At 25.6% G+C, this 20817-nt stretch overlaps 1 protein-coding gene across 1 annotated transcript; it reads right to left on the bottom strand.

Annotated features, from left to right (window-relative positions):
* Nucleotides 1-3218: 3218 nt before the first annotated feature.
* LOC145829984 (ethanolamine-phosphate cytidylyltransferase-like) lies at nt 3219-19932 on the bottom strand. The gene is made up of 15 exons (XM_082937873.1): nt 19850-19932; nt 19000-19088; nt 13893-14054; nt 13254-13320; nt 13134-13181; nt 12040-12076; nt 11160-11204; nt 10032-10124; nt 9839-9884; nt 9461-9537; nt 8023-8100; nt 7791-7856; nt 7327-7408; nt 6021-6093; nt 3219-3740 (listed from the first exon to the last, which is right to left on the bottom strand). The coding sequence occupies exons 1-15, from the start codon at nt 19891-19893 to the stop codon at nt 3668-3670; spliced, it is 1080 nt and encodes a 359-aa protein (XP_082793999.1). The 5' UTR covers nt 19894-19932; the 3' UTR covers nt 3219-3667.
* Between the last annotated feature and the right edge of the window lie 885 nt (nt 19933-20817).

A 20817-nucleotide genomic window follows, 5' to 3' on the forward strand; every position in this document is an offset into this window, starting at 1 on the left:
TTTGTAAACGGAATTATATGCTTCAATGTTGCTTTCGATGATTAACGCTTAAGTATTGATATTCCGAAGCAATGTTTAAAAGTTTTAGTATAAGTATAAATTGATTTCATTTCAATATTTAATTTTAGCTGTGTTTTACAGTATTTAAATGCAATTAAATCAAAAACTTTGCAGAGATTATCACTTGGTGTAGTAACCAGGATCCTGCTGACACACATTATGCTTAAATATTTGAAGCATGTAAATTACTACTGCATAAACACGTTACCATATTGGGCCCAAGCGTTTGGACTAAACGCGTGTTGTGATTGTTATACATGCGAAAATTCATTATCTGTTACAGATATGCTAGATATAAAAATACCCAAGTGTTAGTAATACTTTTGCTGTTCAACATAAAGTTGCTAGTTTGTAAACATTATAATCTGTGGTATTGAACTGTTTTTAATATTTAAAAGTTTAAAATAAAATATTCTTATTTATTATGACAAGACTATATAATATATAAGAATATATATTGATATTAAATCAATTTTTAAGTAAAGTGAATAGTCAAATTTTATTATAAAACTACAAGAAAACTATAGAAGTTTATTATAACTTAACAATAAGAAGTAAAGTTAAGTAACTAATTTTTTTTTAGAGACTCTGCAAAGTTTGTAACACATACATGAGTATATTTAGCGTTTTATTTTTGCAAAAGTAGTGGCTTTGAAAAAATCTATAGCAATTTTTCAAGAAACTTTTTCTAGTAAAAAACTCTTCGATATATAACTTTCGTTCAACTGGTTGAATTTAATTAGTTTATATTTATGGGTCGGCAATCCTCGGCCTACGAGGTACTTTTTGCTCAAAACATACCATTTAATAACACTAATAAGAAGAGTTCTTGTAAAGAATTGCTTGCAACTGTGATCAATTACTCTTAACTAGTGCTCTACTATTGCTTATTCGTAATTTTTTTGGACTAATAGAGTATTTTTATGTTTATTAATAAAAATATTTTGAAATAACTGCCGCTCTCGAGTAACGTTATCTAAGATAAATGTCGTGCGACTTGTAAAAAGCTCCCGACCCCTGGCTTATACAAAACAGTCAGTTTTACAAGCTATAAGAAGCTTAGCAGAACGAATAAAACAACATATTGAACGAAAAAAGTATCGTAGTTTAAATACTGACTAAAACCTATGTTTTTGTCATGTAAAATGTATTTTTCGAATTTGAGTTAGTAGCTTTTAGAAATGGTGTTTTGTTTTTATTTAATAAAAAATAAATGGTATTATAAGGATTTAATTCATTGAAAATACGAACACATACTAAAGTTTTCAACTGAAATTTAAAATTCAATCGATATTATTAAAAAACAGTTTAAATAGTTTTTTTTTTAATAGCACAACTCTTTTTAAGTTACACAAATGAGTAACTGTTAAAAAGATATCTTACACGTTAAAATGTGTTGTTCTAAAGAGCATTTTTATTAAAAACTTATTTAAAATTTCTTAAAATAATATATTTGAGTACAACAAAATAACTTTCTTGTACTGTATTTTTCAGGATTTGATGTTTGTTGCTAAAGAAATAATTTAATTGTATACAAATGAAAATTGTAGGAAAAAACTTTTCAATAATTTTCGTCGGTATGAATTTCACTTCAATCTAAAGTTATAAAAGAATAAGCAAAAAGCTTAATAATACTTAAACAAAAAGTATTATAAAAAATATAGTATAAAAACGAGTGGGCAGTAGATTGCATACGAGATAATAGTATTTTAGCACTTTGTTAAATATGCATCAACTCAATTGTTACACTTTTGCTAAAACTTTGATGTAATTTCAAGTTATTTTTTACTTAAATGAACAAGCTAAAAATACAAATAAATCTGGCCAGAAATATAATAAATTTCTTTTACTTTTAGTTAAATAAAAAAAGGTTTTTGTTAAGTATTAACAATTTTCTCTTAAACATTGATGCAACTTAAACACCTTAAAACTATTTTTAAATTGCAAAAATTTTTGAGTGAGTTCTATAATGACTTCTATAATTAATATTTATTTTGAAACAATATGATTAACATATTTGTTTGCTAATAAACTAAAACTAATGATTTCTGAATGATTATGAGAATTTGTAAATTGACATTTTATCATTAACCGTATAAATTTATAACAACAACAAACTAGTATGTTATAAATTATACAATGTTTACGCTAGCTTAACACTAATGTTTCATAATTTATTTAAAATTGATACTACAAATTTTTTTTGTATAACTTAATTACCAACAAAAACATGTATATAAAACTTTCATACTAACTGAAATACATAGAGTATTGAACTAATAAATAAAGACGTTAAAAATATGCTTAGAGTAAGTTTAGCAATAAATGATATCTCTTGGGACTATAAAATATTAGTATTTAGTATAAATTCTCAAGAGTAAGAATGGAGACTTAATACTAATGGGCACGGAAAACATCTTAATTTTCGGTTACATGAAAATTCAAATTCGGACAACTCAAATTCTTAAAACAATATTTAAAAGACTTTATCTTAATAAGTAATATAAATTAAAAAAAACAAAAACATGTAGATCTTAGTATTATCTACAAGCGACTTTTTTGCAAAATCTAAAACATTTTTCAAGATAATTTAACATTACTAAAAATAACTATATTTTTTACTTTATTTAAGCCATATCTCAAAAACTATTCAATGTTTTGCAAAAAGAAAAAAGTAGATATTAATATGAACTACATATGAATTTTTTATATTTGACAAATATACATTACTTTTTTATTTGTGGCTGTTTAATTACCCAACTTTCATACAATGGAATTTCAAAATGTTCATAGAAGGAATTGTTGTAACTAAAACTGAAGAGTAAAAACTAATTCAATCTCCATATATCTGATAAAAGTAAGATAAATAACAGTACGAATACCACAATTTTTGTTTAATTTAGACTTTCTAACCGAATAGAAAGTTTGATACTTATAAAATAAGCAAGAAAATGTATTCAGAAAAATAGTTTTCGATGTAGATTTTGTAATATTCATTTAAAGTACATGATAATACGATTGATCATAGGAATTTTAAACAAAATACTTTTTGCTTTTTGTTTACAGTGCTTTAGTTGTTTATTTAATATCTTAAAGTTACATAAAAAGTCCATACTTATATACCTATTTAAGATACTTTTAAATCATTGAAATAAATAGTTATTTGTTTTATTAGTAAGATGAAATAAAACTTTCACGTAATTAAAAAAAAAGTTAAAAACAAATATCTCAGTTTTTATAAAATAAAGAGGTTAAAACCAGCTCAAACGACAATAATCAAAAGTGGGAAAAAGTTTCTGATAAGGGAGGAAAATTTAAAAGCAAGATAAAAACTACAGACTGCTTCAGCGGAGTAACGGTGTAACTATTTCGTAAAATGTAAACATCTCGCACAGTGGTTTTCAACACTGCAATTTGTAAAAAGGGTGAACTTGAAAACTTCTGAACGGAAAACTAAAGTATTTAAAAATACAGAATTAATCCTGAATTAAACATGGTTGTCAGCTGATGTTGTGAAATTAATTTTAAAATCAGCTAACGCAGAAGTTGTTATTGCACTCATATAAAATGGTATCTATATGAACTCGCTCGTTGTTCCTGGTAAATTTTAGTGGCTGACTCCGTTGCTGTGATTGAGCTCCTTCTTTTCTTTCGCCTTGTTCCTTTTGATGTAGATCTCCCTGAAAAGTAATGGTTGCTTGTACAATTTTCTTTTAAACTGCAGCAGGCTACTACGTGCGGGATATTACAAGTTTTTTAAAGTACTGCTTGATTTAAGATTTAATACAATTAGGTTGTTAAAAAGTTCAAATTTATACATACTTTATTATATGGGAACGGGTCTAAATTGCACGAAGACAATTTTGCACCAAGGGTCAATTTTGAACGAGTTACATTTTTGCACGAGAGAAAAAAAAATACAGAAAAAAAAAGTTATTGATTGAGGGTAAGGGGTAACAGTATTAGTATAAATAAAATCAAAAAATAACTAATAAATATTATTATTCATGGTTGCCACTGATCAAGCTGAGAAAAATTTCCTGACTTTTTACCAAAATTTTCCTGACTTATCTAAATCAGTTTTACTTATATAAATTGTTCACTTAGTTTAATAAAATACTAACCAAACTATTTAATCTATTAAAAAAGAATATACTTAATTAACTGTAAAAAAAGACATAAAAAAGTTAACTATATATCTGTTGTATTAAATATTTCCTCTTATCATTTAGTATAAAATTTGTAACAAATAAATATACTCTTATTTACTTTAAAAACTTAAGTTACTTTACAAAAAATACAAATAATAAGTAAATTTAATCTTGGCATATACCTCTCTTATAACTTAATTTATAAATTTTAACAACTTTGAAAAATTATAAAGAGGTAAAGTATACACATTAACTTGTTACCTAAAACACTAAACTAACTGCTTAGTTATAAAGAACTCAATTATTTAAACAAAAAACACTTTGATTCTAAAATTATGCTAGATAAACTTTTGTGTATATATCAGTTATATCAGTGTCCTTGCTACAGGTCATCAATACTAAAAAGCTTACAAAATCTGCTTGTTCAAGTACGGTACTTGTTCAGTATGTTAATAGAAAATTTTTGCAGTTTTATAAAGGATATTTTACTAATTTATACCAGGTGAAGGCATTGAAAATAAAATTAAATGTTTTTGTAAATTTCTAGGAAAATTTTGGAGTTTTTTTCAGACTTTAAAGGACTTTTAATTAATTTTTACCATTTGAAGGGTTTGGAAAACAAGAAATTTTGTAAATTTAAACTGACTAAATCTGACTTTTTTTATTAATTTTATCAAATTTCCTGACTTTTTTCAAAACCCCCCATTTTTTCCTGACTTTTGTCATTTTTTTTAATTTTCCTGACTTTTCCTGACCGAGTGGCAACCCTGATTATTACAAAAAAAAAAAAAAGCTTCGGACTGACCGAGTGTAAGGGGTAACAATGAAAGTAAAAAAAAACTTACTGACCGAGGGTAAGGGTTAGAGGTAACAGTGATAGTAAAAAAAACTAAATTAAAAAAAAAAAGGAAAAAATAATACAGTAATTAATAGAAAGAATTTTTTTAACCTGTGCAAAAATGTCTGCTCGTGCAACAGTGATCCTTCGTGCAATTTTGTGCGCTCGTGCAATTTTGTCCCCTCGTTAAATTTTGTACGCTCGTGCAAATTAGACAGCTACCCTTATTATATATATATAATTTATTGAAATGACGATTTTAAAAATACTGGAACATATGTTTCATAAAGACAAAAAAGGATTGTCTTTAATCTTCAGCCAGTTAAAATTTAAAATAAAAAGCACTTTGGTAGACAAAGATGCAAAAGTATATGTTCCAGTATTTTTAAAATCGTCATTTCAATAAATTATTTAAAAGCCCTTCAAGTGGGCTCAGTAGAAGGTGTTTAAGTTTGAATATTAACCTTATTTTATACATATATATATATATTAAAGGTTTTATACAAAGTTCTGATCGATAGTGCTCGACAAATCAAATTAGAGCTTAATATTTATTTAATTATATAAAAACTATAATTTAAAAGCTGTTTCACACATTGAAATGTAAAATTTCATGTGATCGTCAGTAAGTTACAGTTTATTATAATAGTGAACAGAAATTTCGATTTTAGAGTTTTTATAATAATTGTGACGTAGTAATGGTACAGTTTATTGTACGATTAGCTGAATTTGAAATACGCTGTGAATGTTATTTTATGCTTTTTAGGAAAGTTTAAAAAGGTTATTTTGGAAAAATGTTTTAAGCTACATATATATATATATACATCCTTGATTAAAATAGGCGAAATTGCACTGTTGAAACATGCAAATTTAAAATTTCAAAAAATGTTTACTAATTGTAACTAAATGGGTAAAAATATCAGTTTAAAGAAAAGAATGATAATTTCACCAACAATAAATGATAATATCACCTGTTTTTGATGATTCTTTCGACAAGATCGGGAGTTGTTAGCGGATCGCCAGATTCTATTTTCGTGAACTTTCCTGCAAAATAATACTTGCTTTGTTTAAGAATAGCTACGAAAAGTTTGTTTTCTACTAAATTTGGATTTTAAAGTTCAGAAAGCTTGTGGAAAGGATTAAATTAAAAGGGAATATTCGTGAACTAAAAGTAAAATTAAAAAAAAAAACTAACTCATCCAGTTCAACCATTACCATACAAAAGACCATCGAGTAAACATTTTAAAAACATAACAATAACTTTTGCATATGAAATGCTATTATTACAACTTTGATAAAAAAATTCAATATAAGTTCTTAATTATATTACTAGAAAGTAACTAGATAAGTAATAAAATATTGTATTTCTACTCTGACGAACGCTCTATCTTCAAACTTATTTAATATTAATAAGTTAAAATTGGAGGAAAACCTTCACCTATTTCAAATATTTTTTTGTATAACAATTATAACTCTGTATTGTTTGTCGGAAATCAACAAAATTATAGTTTTGAAGGTTAATCAAGTAAGCTATTATAAAATTAATACGGTAAGTTAAGTTTCCGTTTTATTTTTGATAAATCAGGGTTGCCACTTGTTTTTGTCAAATTTCTTCCAGGTTTTTAAAAGTACATGTTTTTGGGTCTATTTTTAGATTTAAGGTTAAAAGCTGTGTGATGTAGTATAACAAAATTGAAAAGATACTGTAAAGCTACTTCAAAAGAGTTGTTTAATAAAAAAAAAATTGATTATGACAATTTTTTTTGTCTGTATGATAGATTTTTCGAGTGAAATCAAAGTTTTATTTTTTAAATATGTAATATTTTTTTGTGATTTTTGTTCATAATTCCAGGCTTTTTAATTTTCTCAAATTCTAGGTTTTTCTATGTTTTTAACCTACATTGTCAAACTCCAGGTTTTTCCAGGATTCAAGGTTTTGTGGCAACCCTGTAATTTAATGTAAACTTCTATTTTTATGAACGTTTTGAATACCTATTTATAAGACAAATAGTAAATTTACAACATTTTTTAGAAACAATTAAAAAACAAATTAAATTTACCTAATATACTTCATTAACTTTATAAGTGCACCTTATAAATATTTATTTGTAAAACACCACAAAAATCTATGTTTTAAGTTTAAATATGTGATTACAATCAATAAATAAAATACCTTAGACCACACAAAACTTTGTAAACTTGTCACAGCTTGTTTGTAAAAACACATGAAATAGTCAGCACCTTTTACTTAAATTCAATTTAAAAAAAACTGTTTACCTTGTTTGTCAGCGACCAAGTAAGGACTGACTCCGTTTTCATCCAAATAAATATTAGTGCCTCCGTGCACTACCATGTCAATCTGTTTTTATATTAAAAGATATTTACTGTGAAATATATATTATTGTCAATATTTTTTTTACTCAGGTAAAAAATGCACCACCATGTTTATTTGCTTGTAAATTGTTTTGTAGAAAAAAAATATTTTTATAACAAAAGCAAAAATAAAGTATACTTGTGTAAAATAGTTTCTTATTTAAAATAATAAAATCTGCTGAAAAAAAAAATTGTTATTCATTAAAAGTTAAATATTTACTTTGAAATATCTATCGGTATAAAAAATGTTTGCTATTCAGGTAAAATTTAAAAAACGTTGTAAAATAATGGAGCAGTTTGAACGTGCTGATTTGACGTAAAAATACTAGAAAGTGATGATTAATCAACACAAAAACACTTTTACAAACTTTGAAGTGGGTCATCATTTCGTCGGTTATTGAGAATGGGGCTCCAATTACTACCTCGTGCACGTACTGAAACATTTTATTTCTATTAATCTCAATAAATTTTAACATTTTTGTTTCAATATTCTGACTTTTATTTCTTATTGAAACATTATTTCATAATAAATTCTGAAATCATAATATTGCTTTAATTTAACAGTAAATTTTAAAATGACAGTTAAAAAATAGTAGGAACCTTGCAAGCGAGAACACTCAGAACTCTTTCGTGAACGTTCATTATCGGGTAATTGCTTCCTATGTACCTGTTCACCTCCTGTATTGATAAATAATTAACTATTGTGACGTAATTGATACATTTCAGAACTAAACACTGTAAACTTTTAATTTTATTTCAGCCTACTTCTAACACTAGTTGAAAATTGTTACAGACTTTAGTAGAGTAGACGGATTTTAAGTTCAAATAAACTTGTATGAATAATAATTTTTATTTTGACAATGAAAACTTTAGAATAAAAATAAAAATTCTATGTGCACAAGATATACAACTATACATCTACTTTTTTTATAGTCATTTGTAATACTACATACTTTACTTATGTGTGATATTGTATGAAATTCTACCTCCTGTTTTAAACTTCTTAAATAACAAACTTTATAATCCTATTTGATAGACTATACAGTTAAAAACTTTATTACATTAATTAAGTTTATTTATATCCTACATACAAAAAAATATTTAAATTTAATACATGCAACTTTTTTTATTTCATTATATTGTTTGATTTGTATAATTAAATACATTATTATACAGACTATAAGTTCGAATTACTTTAGAGCAACAATACAAGCATTACTTAGTAAGTACAATTCTAAATTTATTTTGAAGATAATATTAAAAAATAGTTTAAAAAATATGCATGTACAAGATAAGTTAAGTTATTCAAAAAATTACATAAAATCTTTTAATTTACTGCAATAGAGAAATTAAAATATTCAAGGCATGATAAAATTCTTCTGATTAACCGCATCATTTAGGACAATGTTTTCAGTTTGTCTGGCTACAATGCTATCACATTGGTCAAAATAACTTGTACGAAAAACAAACTATTCACTTTGCTAACATTCGATGTTTTATAACAAAAATCAAAACAACTGAAAAGTTCAATATTCACCAAATAAGCTTATTGCGACAATACCAAGTTCAAAGTTGATAAATATTGAATTACCTAAACAAATATTAATAAATATGTATAAAGCTCAAAGTACAATTTTGTTTTCTCATTCGAAGATGGCAATAACAATCTATAATAAAGTAATAAAAATTAAAGTGATTAAAGATAACTGTACTAGCTTAAAGAATTCAACTGATTTTATAGCAGGTAATTTGTGTGAAATTTTAAGTTTAATAATTTTATTATATTTAATCAATATAATAAATGCTACAGTGTAATTATTTAAACAGAGCACTTGAGTAAAAATGAGCATTTTCATGAATTTTGATTTCAGACTATGAAAACAAACTTTACTTATCAGGACAAAACTCACTGTCATCAAAAAGTTATTTATCATTCAAAAACTATCTAACATTCAAAAACTATCTGACATTCAAAAACAACTACTTTAACACAAACATTTTTTTATTAAATTAAACTACTTGGTATTCTGCAACTAACACTGTCGGTATGAAGACCCACTATGACGTAATCGCCGTATTTTCTTGCTTTTTCAAGGAACCTCAAGTGTCCGATATCTGTGACGTAACAACGATTGTAGTGTTTACATGACAACGTGTATAAACACTTGTGAATTCTTTTTTACTAAAATTAAATTGAAAATTGTGTCTAGAAAATTATTTTAAATAAAAGTGAGTATCAAAAATAAAAAAAAGTTTAATTTAATTTGTTTTTGTTAAAAACAAAAGTAATTTTCAACTGTAATTTCATTTCAACTAAAATAAGTTCGCTAGACTACGCAAACATACCGGTTGTTTTGAAAGCAAATAAAAAATAGGCAATTATTATTTTCGCCTGTTACGTAATAATTAAACTCACGAAAACAATCGAAAGATCCTGCTACGTACACTATTTTGTCGCCTGGCTGAAAAACAAAATTTAACTATATAAACACTATTTATTTCCAGTTTAAAAAATTATCAAGTAAAATTATAATTACAGCATTTTGTTTGCAATTTTACTTTAGTTGATAAAACAATAATGCAAAATATCTATTATTGTTTTAATTAACCTGCGCGTTTTTTCCGCTCGAAAACTGCACAATTTTCTGCGTGGTCGCAAGAAATTGGGACACTCCCGTCCAGGGACTCCTCGCCATCGAGCCCTGCAACAACAATATTGATTATGACGTCACAAAAGCTGAAATATACAGCTTATGGAGCTTAATTTGTTATTTTATATCAGTTCAGGGTTGCCACTTGTATTTTCAAGTTTTTTTCCAGGTTTTCCAAATTTCTTCCAGGTTTTTAAAAGTACACATTTTTGGGTCTATTTTTAGTTTTAAGCAAATTTCTATTTAAGAAACTTTGTTAAATAATATAAAAATATTGAAAAGATACTTTAAATGTGTTTTTTAATGAGAACATTTTTTGATGATGACAAAAAAATATTAGTTATATGATAGATTTTTTGTGTCAAATCAAAATTTTACATCTGAAAATGTTAAAATTATAAAAAATTCCAGGTTTTTCCAGGTTATTTTAGCCTAAATTGTCAAATTCCAGGGTTTTCCAGGTTTCAGGTAAAGTGGCAACCCTATCAGTTACCAGAACAGGTTTGAAAGCGGTAAAAACCTAATAAATGTACAACTTGGATTATTTATCAAAATATTTTAAAACTATCAAAATAAACATTCTAGTGCCAGGTGAAATTGCTCAAAAATGGTTGGCATAGTTATTTCATCACTTGCTATTTACATTCTTTCAACAATGCGTTTCTCAACAAAACAAATGAATAATAAGGCGAAGTGTTTTTGCAAAATTAATGTACAAAACACGAAACGAACTAAGTATTTGGTACTCTTGAGTAAAACATTTTCATCAAACATACACGGATTAAAACTGTAAAATAAACAATTTAGATGCATAATACTCATACAAACACGATTATTTCGAAAATAGTCTTGACAGCAAATTATGTATGGTTTTGGAATTTTTTTCTTCTAAAATTATGACGGTAATACATTCATGCATGCTGAAAATTAAACCACCTACATAAAAAAAAACATGTAACCTTATAACACAAGCTGGACTTCTGTAAAGTTTAATCAATAATCGATTTACAGTTTTTAAATAAATTGTACTAGAGACAAAAGCTATTTATTGAAACACCAATGGTTAATGTAATTAATTTTACTTACTTTTTGAATGTTTTGAACGGTATTTTTGTCTGGAATGTCTTCTCCCTACAAAATAAAAGTTTAAATTAGTTCGAGCCGAAAATATCTTCAATGCGACTATTGTAATAACTAATAACACCGTAAATACTTTGTATAGGTTTCAAGTTGTTTTTTTAGTTTTCTACAACATTGAGCTGCAGAAATTTACAACACCACAAAACTATTGGAAACTTCAACAGTGATAGTCTTTACAATTTTTATGCAAAATTTTTACTAAATATCAAATTAAACATTTTAGTAATAGTACAAATTTAATTAAAACAATAAAAATTACTTTTAAAGCACTTAATTAAGTTACTATGCTATTTTGATTTTGTACATAGAACATAAATAAAAGATTATAACTAGTTGAATTTGCATTATATTACAATAATCTTTAATTGTTTGTAAAATTTTGTTATAGACTTAATATACTTATTTGCCTTAACTAAAAAAGAATGCTTAATTTACTGGGATGTAAAGAGCTTATTTAAATAGATTTATGCATAAATAACTAACATCGTTATGTGCAGTTTAATATTTTATTTTTGCTTGAAAAGGTCGCAATTTTTTGCCACCGAAACCGGTCGCAAATAAAATATATAATTTGCACAAATCTATTTGTTATAAACTTAAAAAATATTTAAAGTAAGCTTTAATTAATCATATATTTTAAAAAATTATTAGTAAAAAAATAAACTTCACTAGTTTTAGAGTTATTACTTTAATAATAATTTAATACAAAATTTAAAAAAAAGTAATATAAAATAAGAAAAATAAAAACTTAACGGTCGTACGACAAGTAAATAAATACAAATTCAACATAGTGAAATAGGACAATACGTAGTAAAATCAAACTAACTTCACGCTTGTGGTGATTTCTTGTAAGAAGCAGCATTCTAAAGTTTGTTTATTTATTTTAAAAAGAAGAAAAACTTTTAAAAACTAATCGATAACTTACTGAAAGTGTAAAAAAGTTTTACTTGCAAACATTGTTTTTTAATAAGGGTTAAACTTTTACTAACAATGTTCATATTTTAAGTTAATTATTTTGACAAAATAAACTTAATTTCCTAGATTTTGTGTAAGTGTAAATTTCTAAACTACTTCAAATGCTTTCATTTTAACTACAACTACTAACCTTCTTAATTTTTTTATGTAGATCCTACCAATAAAAGTTCAAGAAAAACTACTTTCATTGTTTAAAATATTATTAAGAATTATTATTAAACTCATTATGGAAAAACTCACACAATTAAATAGTACTGTCAAATTAAAGTTTCTTGTACATGTAAAATAAAGAAGTTGTTATTTGTTTTGCCAGAACATTTTGTTTAAAACTATTACATGTTTTGTACTCAGGGATGCCAAAGGTTTTTTGAATTTTTTTTTCCAGGTTTTCTGATTTTCTTCCAGATTTTTTAAAGAACAAGTTTTCTGATCTATTGTGAGTATATAACTAAATTTAAGTATAAAAATTTATTAGTGAGTTTAAGAACATTAAAAGGATAAATAAAGCTAATTTAAAGGTGTTCCTAAAGTAATAAATAAATATGATACAAAATTTTTAAAATCTATATGATAGACTTTTTATATCTAATGAAATACCATTACTTTAGATATAAGAATAAGTTAAAAATCCAGGTATTTTTGTGATTTCTGTTCTAAATTCGATATTTTTCCAGGTTTTTTTTTTCAAAATTTCTCAACTTCTAGTTTTTTTTTTTGCCTAAATTATCAAATTCCAGGTTTTTCCAGAATTTTAAAATTTTCAGTAACCCTGAAAGCTTTAACTGAACAGTTCAGCAATTAAGCTTATTTAGAATTTTGCTCGAATAACATTCAAAATTTTGCACCCAATTTATATTAATCAAAAGTAAGTTAGTTTTAGGGAAACATTTAATGAAACCATTTAGTTAAAACTACGTATTTATATTATACACCATACAAATAAACCTTCCAACAATATCAGTCGTGGATACTCCTTGAGTTCGCGACACTTCTCTGTTAAATCAAACAATTTTTGTAATTTTAATTGTCTTTCACAACACATTCACACTTGAAAACGAAACTAACTTGTACATTTTAGATTTTTTGATGGTCTCGTAAGCGTCCTTGCCGTCTGCGGTGATGCTGACATCGTCTGTTTTTTGTTGATGGTCAGCGATTGTTTGAAAAATTACTTATTGAAACAGTTTAAAATATCAAGAGTGCATTGTGAACGTACTATTCTTCAGAAAAAAATCAAACAGTGATTAAATTAGTTAGTAAAACAAAACTTTATAATTTTCTAAAAATTTTACTTGTATACATTTTTTTTTAAGAATGTCCAAAACTTTGTCAATTAAATAACTTTTCAAGATTCTATTCATTCATAATACAATGTTTCGCAGGTTTCTCCACTGAGTTGATGATCAGTAGTTGTTAAAATGCGTTTATCAAAACAGTACTAAATATCAAATTCACATATTTAGTTGCTCAATCTTCAAAGAAAACAATGCGAGCAAAGTAACGAACTAATTTAAATTGCAAAAAAAAAAACAATTTTGACCTGCTTGGAATTAATGGTGAGAAAACCTTGTTTTGAATGCTTACCTATTTAAGAATAGCCTAAAGTTTTGACAATTAAAAACACTTCCGAGACTCTATTTAACTATGACACAATGTTTCGCTCAGCGGGTATCTTTAGTCGCAAAACAATTCTCGTTGACAAACCTCCGTGAACGGCAAAGTCGCAGTTGTACTTCTTCAATGTGTCGGGGTGGGTGATGTAGGGCGCCCCCTCCACCACTTCGTCCACCCACTTTATTGCGCGCACCATCGCGTACCGTTCCGCCTCGCTGAACACCGGCGGCCCCTTCTGCTGCGTTATCTCCTCTGCAAGTTGAAACTGATGTTAAGGAAAGTAGAGCAGACATTTAATTGAAAAAGTGAAGCATAAAACAAACAAACAAACAGTGTTACGTTATCTCCTCTGTTGATTTTTTTTGAATAATTAAATAAATGTAAAATAATAATTATAAATTTGTATGGTGCATGTGAAGTAAAAACTAAATTAAGAAAAATAGAGGTGATGTTTATTGAGAAATTAAAAAAATTGTTTATTGAATTAAGTTATCCAAAATGTTTTAGTTCTACTGCTTTAAAAATATTCTACTGTTTTCGATATTTATAAGCAACTTCTATAGTTTGTTGCCTGTTTTATCAATACATTTATATGTATTCATGGTTGCCACTGATCAAGCTGAGAAAAATTTCCTGACTTTTCCTGACTTTTTACCAAAATTTTCCTGACTTTTCTTAATCAAACTCTTAAATTAAACTTACTCTAAAATACATATTCTAACACTTGAAACTATTTAAAGCTTTCAATCTAATTTTAATACAGGTTAAAAACAACAGTTTTTTTGAAACATCATTAAACTTCCAGTACATCACTTAAACCATCTGTGTATGATTGATGTTTGTAATAAACAGCTCTATCAGCAAAATACTTGTATAATTACCTTATAAACACAGCTTGTCTGAAAAAAGACACAATTTTTTAGCATTTCCTAGCATAAATGTATCAAGATAAACAACAACATATAAAGAAATTTTTACAATTAAAACCTTGAATAAATAACGAACTTTCACAACTAAAATCTTAAAACAATAACAAATTTTACAGTTGAAACCTTAAAACAACAAAAAACACAATTTTTTTAGAATTTCCTAGCATAAATGTATCTAATTAAACAAAACGACATATAAGGAACTTTAACAATTAAAACCTTCAATCAATAAGGAACTTTCACAACTCAAACCTTAAAACAATAACGAACTTTTACAGTTAAAACATTAAAACAATTAAGAACTTAATCAAATACTGTTTTTTTAAATGATGTACTAAAATTTATTTTCTCCGTTTTTTTATTAGCACTTCAACCTCTTTATCTATTAAAATTAAATGGTTTCCTTCATCTGAACTGCATTCCGCTTCATTCTATTTGCAGTTAAAATCATTTGCCTCATTTAATTTAAATTGCTCTCATCTGCTGCCCCTACACTTGTTGAAGAGAATCTTTTCTCTAAATCAAGCCACAACTTGTGGGCTTCATTTCTTTTCTTTTGGCACTCATTTATTTTTACTTTCATTTATAAAATATTTCCTCTTATCATTTAGGATAAAATTTGTAACAAATAAATATACTCCTTATTTGTTTTAAAAACTTTAGTTACTCTACAAAAAATACAAATAATAAGTAAAGTTAGTCTTGGCATATACCTCTCTTATAACTTATTTTATAAATTTAAACAACTTTGAAAAAATTATAAAGAGGTAAAGTATACACACTAACTTGTTACATAAAATACTAAACTTACTGCTTAGTTAGAAAGAACTCAATTATTAACTTTAACAAAAAACACTTTGATTCTAAAATTATGCTAGATAAACTTTTGTGTATATATCACAGTTTCACTATGGAAGTGTCCTTGCTACAGATCATCAATACTAAAAAGCTTACAAAATCTGCTTGTTCAAGTAGGGTACTTGTTCAATATGTTAATAGAAAATTTTTGCAGTTTTGTAAAGGATATTTTACTAATTCATACCAGATGAAGGCATTGGAAATACAATTAAATATTTTTGTAAATTTATAGGAAAAATTTGGAATTTTTTTTTGACTTTAAAGGACTTTTAATTAATTTTTACCATTTGAAGGGTTTGGAAAACAAGAAATTTTGTAAATTTAAGGCCATAGGGGGGGGTAGAAGCCATTTTTTGACCAAAAATAACATATAGACTTATATTATAGTAAATTTCATAATCTTTCAGACGATTTTTTTAGATTTTAAAAATATTAAGTAACTTTTTTTTTATGACCGGTTATATAAAGGGTTTTTTTTATAAAGGGTATATAAAGGGTAACTTTAAAGCCGTTTTTCTCGAGTTTTTAAAAACGGGCTTTAAAATCTATCTTCTCCTTCATTTTTCAAGCAATCTTCTTCAAATTTTCAGGAAATGTTCCTTACATTATGAGAAAAAAACGTTATTTGTGAATTTTAATAATTTTAAAAAATAAAAATTTTATGACAAAAAAAAAAAAAAGTGATTTTTTATCAAAAAAATTTTTTTTTTTTCAAAAAAAAAAGGTATTTTTACTTGAAATTTTTTAAAGTCACAAATAACGTTTTTTTTGTTATTGTATAAAGAATAGACTGTGAAAGTTTAAAGAAGATTGCTTAAAAAATGAAGGAGGAGATAGATTTTGAATGCATAAGTCTTTTTTCGCCGTTTTAGTTTTTCCTTCCCCATAAGGAACCTGTTATGCGGCCCGACTTTGGCCGGTCATATCTCAAAAACTAATTCGAATTTTTAAAAACGGTAAAAAGCAACTTGAAGCTTAGTAAAAACTCTATAAAATAAGATCAACTTGTAAAAAACATGGCCTACCCCCCCTATGGCCTTAAACTGACTAAATCTGACTTTTTTTTTTTAATTTTATCAAATTTCCTGACTTTTTTTCAAAACCCCCCATTTTTTCCTGACTTTTCCTGACTTTTGTCATTTTTTTTAATTTTTCCTGACTTTTCCTGATTTCCTGACCGAGTGGCAACCCTGTGTATTGCAGAAGTTGATTTATTAAATTAAATATAAAGCAGCAATATTTATTTTTAAAAGTTATTGATGTTTGTAATAAAATCTAAATGTTTACGTACTTGGTTTAAAAATATAGTTGTGAGAATAATCCAAAACTATCTATTTTTATTATTTCTTATATAAACTTCATAACAAAAGAACAAACAATTTTTATAATATGTTGTAGATAACAAATCAATTATATATTTATTATTAAATAACTTAAGTTAAGCTAATTTTAATTAATAAGTATACAATGTTTTAGTTATATACTTAAAAAATACTAAAAGCTTATTAAATGACACACTAACTTATAAACTTACATAAATTCAACTAATTTACAACTTTTTTAACCAGAACACAAACTTTTTAAGAAAAAAAAGTCAGCTAAATAAACCAAAACTTTGCCTGAATTTGTGAGAAGATTTAAAAAAGTATCAAAAGCAGGGTTGCCACTGGTTTTTGAGAAACTCTTTCAAGGTTTTACTTTTTAGGTTCTATTTTTAGTTAAGTTTGAGATTTAAAATAAGGTTAAGTAGCATAACAACACTGAATAGATACAGTAAAGCTACTTTAAATATGTTTTTAAATAAATAAAAAAAGTGATGATAACAATTTTTTTTATCTATATGATAGATTTTTCGTGTCAAATCAAAATTTTACTACTTAACATGTATAAATTGTTCCAAGTTTTTCAAAGTTAATTAACGATTTTTGTTCAAAATTTCAGGTTACTAGTGATTTTTGTTCAAAGCTCCAGGTTATTTTTCCAGAATTTTTCAAATTCCAGGTTTTGTGGCAACCCTGTATAAGTCAAAAACTAAATAATTAACAGCTTTCATGCTTTAATGTAGGCTGGATCCAGCAGCAATTTTAGGTTCATAAAAACTTGTGCAAACATATAAAATTAAAACAAACTGTTGTTCTCTTAATTACGTTTTCATTAAACTGCAGTACTTATTAAATGATAATTTCATGTAAATTTTACTTTTACGGAGGCAACAATAGTTCCCTTATGGGAAGCGCAAACTAAAACGGCAAAAATAGACTATTTCACTAAAAATCTATCTCCTCCTACGTTTTTTGAGATAACTACCTCAAATTTTTAGGAAATGTTTCTTGATATATGTAGAAATTTCTGTCTAAAAGAATTTTTTAAAAATTAAAAAACAAACACTTATTAAAAAAAAAAAAGTTTTGTTAAAAAAAAACATAAACCAACAAATCATAAGAAATAAGGTCTAACATCTAAAAGAAAATCACAAACTAAAATAATCAAGTTCACTAGCGACTAAAACTAGCCAGTGATTTAAGAAAAGTATTAAAACTAGCCTGAGTTTAGAAAACAAATTGAACTTTTCAAAAAAGGCTGAGTTTTTTAAATAGCCTAAAAATATTTTTTTTGAGTTGGCATGTGTTTTTCTAAAATTTCAAATTATATAGACTTGGCTTATGTGAACAAAAATTGTGTAAAAACTATAACTAAAATGGTAAAATTTTTTAAATAAGTTTCAACTATATTTTACTTTACAGATTATTCCATTCAAATAATACAAGCTTTTAAAATCTAATTTAATTCATTAACAACTTAAAATAGTTAAAATAGCATTAGAATAGTTAAATATAGCTAGTTGCAATAATTACTCTAATAAAAATACAATAAGCAAGTACATAAATAAAAATGTTTATTTTAAATATTGCTCTCAAAAATTAACAAAAGGATTGTTTATTTGTAAAAGTTTAGAGCTTTGGAACTTTTTTTTAAAGTACATTACTATACTTACTAGCAACATATAGTATTTTTTAAGCACCTTCAAAAATAAATAATTTTGTACTTGATTAGAACTACTTCATTCATTCCAAAAAATCTTAAAACAAAAATGATTCATGAACTAAAACAAAGTTTATACAAAACTGCAAAACTAATTATTACTTTACTAAAATAATTATAAATCCCAAATGACAGAACATTGTTATTTTTTACTAACAATCAAAACAAATATATTTACCATGAAAGTTTTAAATATACAGTTATATACAATTACAAAGTAGGCTTATTCTTTACATAACAATTTATTTAATAATTTTACTTTTTCATAAGCAAAGAAAAAATAGTCACTGTATTCTAGTATAAAAACAAAAGAAAAGTAAACTTAATTCTTTTTTTATACTTTCAACATTTATTTATAAAAAACAAACCATCAGAATGAACACCAACAATTAGGTAATCTCCAAGCGCTTTTGCCTGCCTCAGAACGTTTGCATGCCCGAAATGCACCATGTCAAAACTGTAAATTACAAAACAATTACAAAAAGGACTAACATTTTACTTACACTGACTTTTTTACTTATAAGTACATAATAGAAAGGTAATTTACTTTTTTTCAAGTTTTAAGACAAGCTACAAGTTGCTTTTTATTTTTTAATCCAAATTTTTTTTTGAGATATAGTCAGTTAAAGTAAAAGAGTGCAATAGGTTTCTTACGGGAGGATAAAGCTAAAACAGTGAATAAATAGAAATGAGTAAAATTCTATCTCCTGTTACGTTTTTTGAGACAAACATCTCAAATTGTGAGGAAATAACCCACGGATTATTTTGAAAAATCTGAAGTAATGATCTTTATAAACTTGAAAGTATATATTTCAGTAAAATTCTAACAACTGCTAAAGAGAATTTTTTCTAATATTGCAAAGAATACTTCCTGAAAATTTAAGATACTTACAAAAAAAAAACGTAGAGATAGATAATAGTATTTTTGCCTTTTTAGTTTGCGCCTCCCATAAGGAACCCCTCTCTTTCCCTATCTAACTAGCTATATCTTAAAAATTAGTTTGAATTTCAAAAAATTGTTAAAAGCAACTCATGATTAAAACTCTAAAATATAAGTTTAAATGCAAAACAAGTGATTTACCCAACTTTGGTCTTACTTCCATTCTCTTAGCTGAGCTAGGAAAGACAAAATCCAGTTGTTGTTATAAATAAAAATAAAATTTAAATATTTATCAGTTTTTAACTCAATTACAAATTATAAAAAAAAGTAAAAATAACCATCCATCAATCCAAACTCGAGTCTGCTTTCCTTCTGGTGCCATAGTTCTTTTTTTATTTTATTAAAATTAAATAGATACCTTGTAATGATGAGCAGTTCAAAGTTAAGTACTTTTAGTTTCTAATTGAAGATTAAAACAACTTTATTAGTATAACAACAATGAATTAATAGTAGTAAAAAAATTCTATATTTTCTTAATTGTTATTTTGAAAAGTTTCAGACAAATAGATTATGTTCGTCAGATAGTTTTTTATTAGATGCTTTATAAAAGTTCTAAAACTAAATATTTTTTACATAGTTCCTATACCGGAGTCAACATAACATTATTTTTTTTGTATGTAAAATATATAATGATTTATATAAAAATATACAAACAAATATTAAACTTATAAACTAAATTTTTCTGTTGAATAACTGTGGTTAAAATATTTCAAGCAATAATTCCCACTAACATTTCAGACATAGCAAGTTATTATCATTGACAGAGGAACATATTTCTGAAAATCAGAGTTCAACTGTTTAATAACATTTTACTAATAAGTTTATTTTGTACTTTACATGAATTACAACCATAAGTAGTTTTTTCAACAAAATTTCTAAAAAAAAGTTTAAGAAATTTCAAAATCAACATTGTATATTAGGATAGTTGACTTTTTTTACAACAATCTTTAATTTTGTATCAAAATTTATTATTACTACTTTTTCATAACACATATGAAAATTTTATTTTATTTAATTTAATATAACTACCAATACAAATATTATCTTTGATTTAATTGCTTAAAATTTTTGGTGAAGATTTTTCCTGTTATTATTCATTGTGCTGTGCATAGATTTTTTTAAAGAGTTTGAGAACCATTAACCTAAGCTACAATTCATCTTTCACATACTTTTAATGCAGTTAATTAGTTATATGCCAGCTAACTACCATTTTTTCTAAAAATTAAGGTGAATACTTTAAATAAAA

This window comes from Thalia democratica, chromosome 2 (genome assembly GCF_965202585.1).
Source record: "Thalia democratica chromosome 2, ktThaDemo2.hap1.1, whole genome shotgun sequence".
Taxonomy (NCBI): Eukaryota; Metazoa; Chordata; class Thaliacea; order Salpida; family Salpidae; genus Thalia; species Thalia democratica.

Excerpts from the sequence above, each read along its gene's own strand:
- LOC145829984 (XM_082937873.1), bottom strand. The coding sequence starts at position 19,893 with ATGGCACCAGAAGGAAAGCAGACTCGAGTTTGGATTGATGGATG. Across the intron at positions 13,321-13,892 it reads CGACTTTGCCGTTCACGGAG|ACGATGTCAGCATCACCGCA; the intron begins GTTTGTCAACGA and ends AACAAAAAACAG. Across the intron at positions 9,538-9,838 it reads AGGATCTTTCGATTGTTTTC|ATATCGGACACTTGAGGTTC; the intron begins GTGAGTTTAATT and ends GTTACGTCACAG.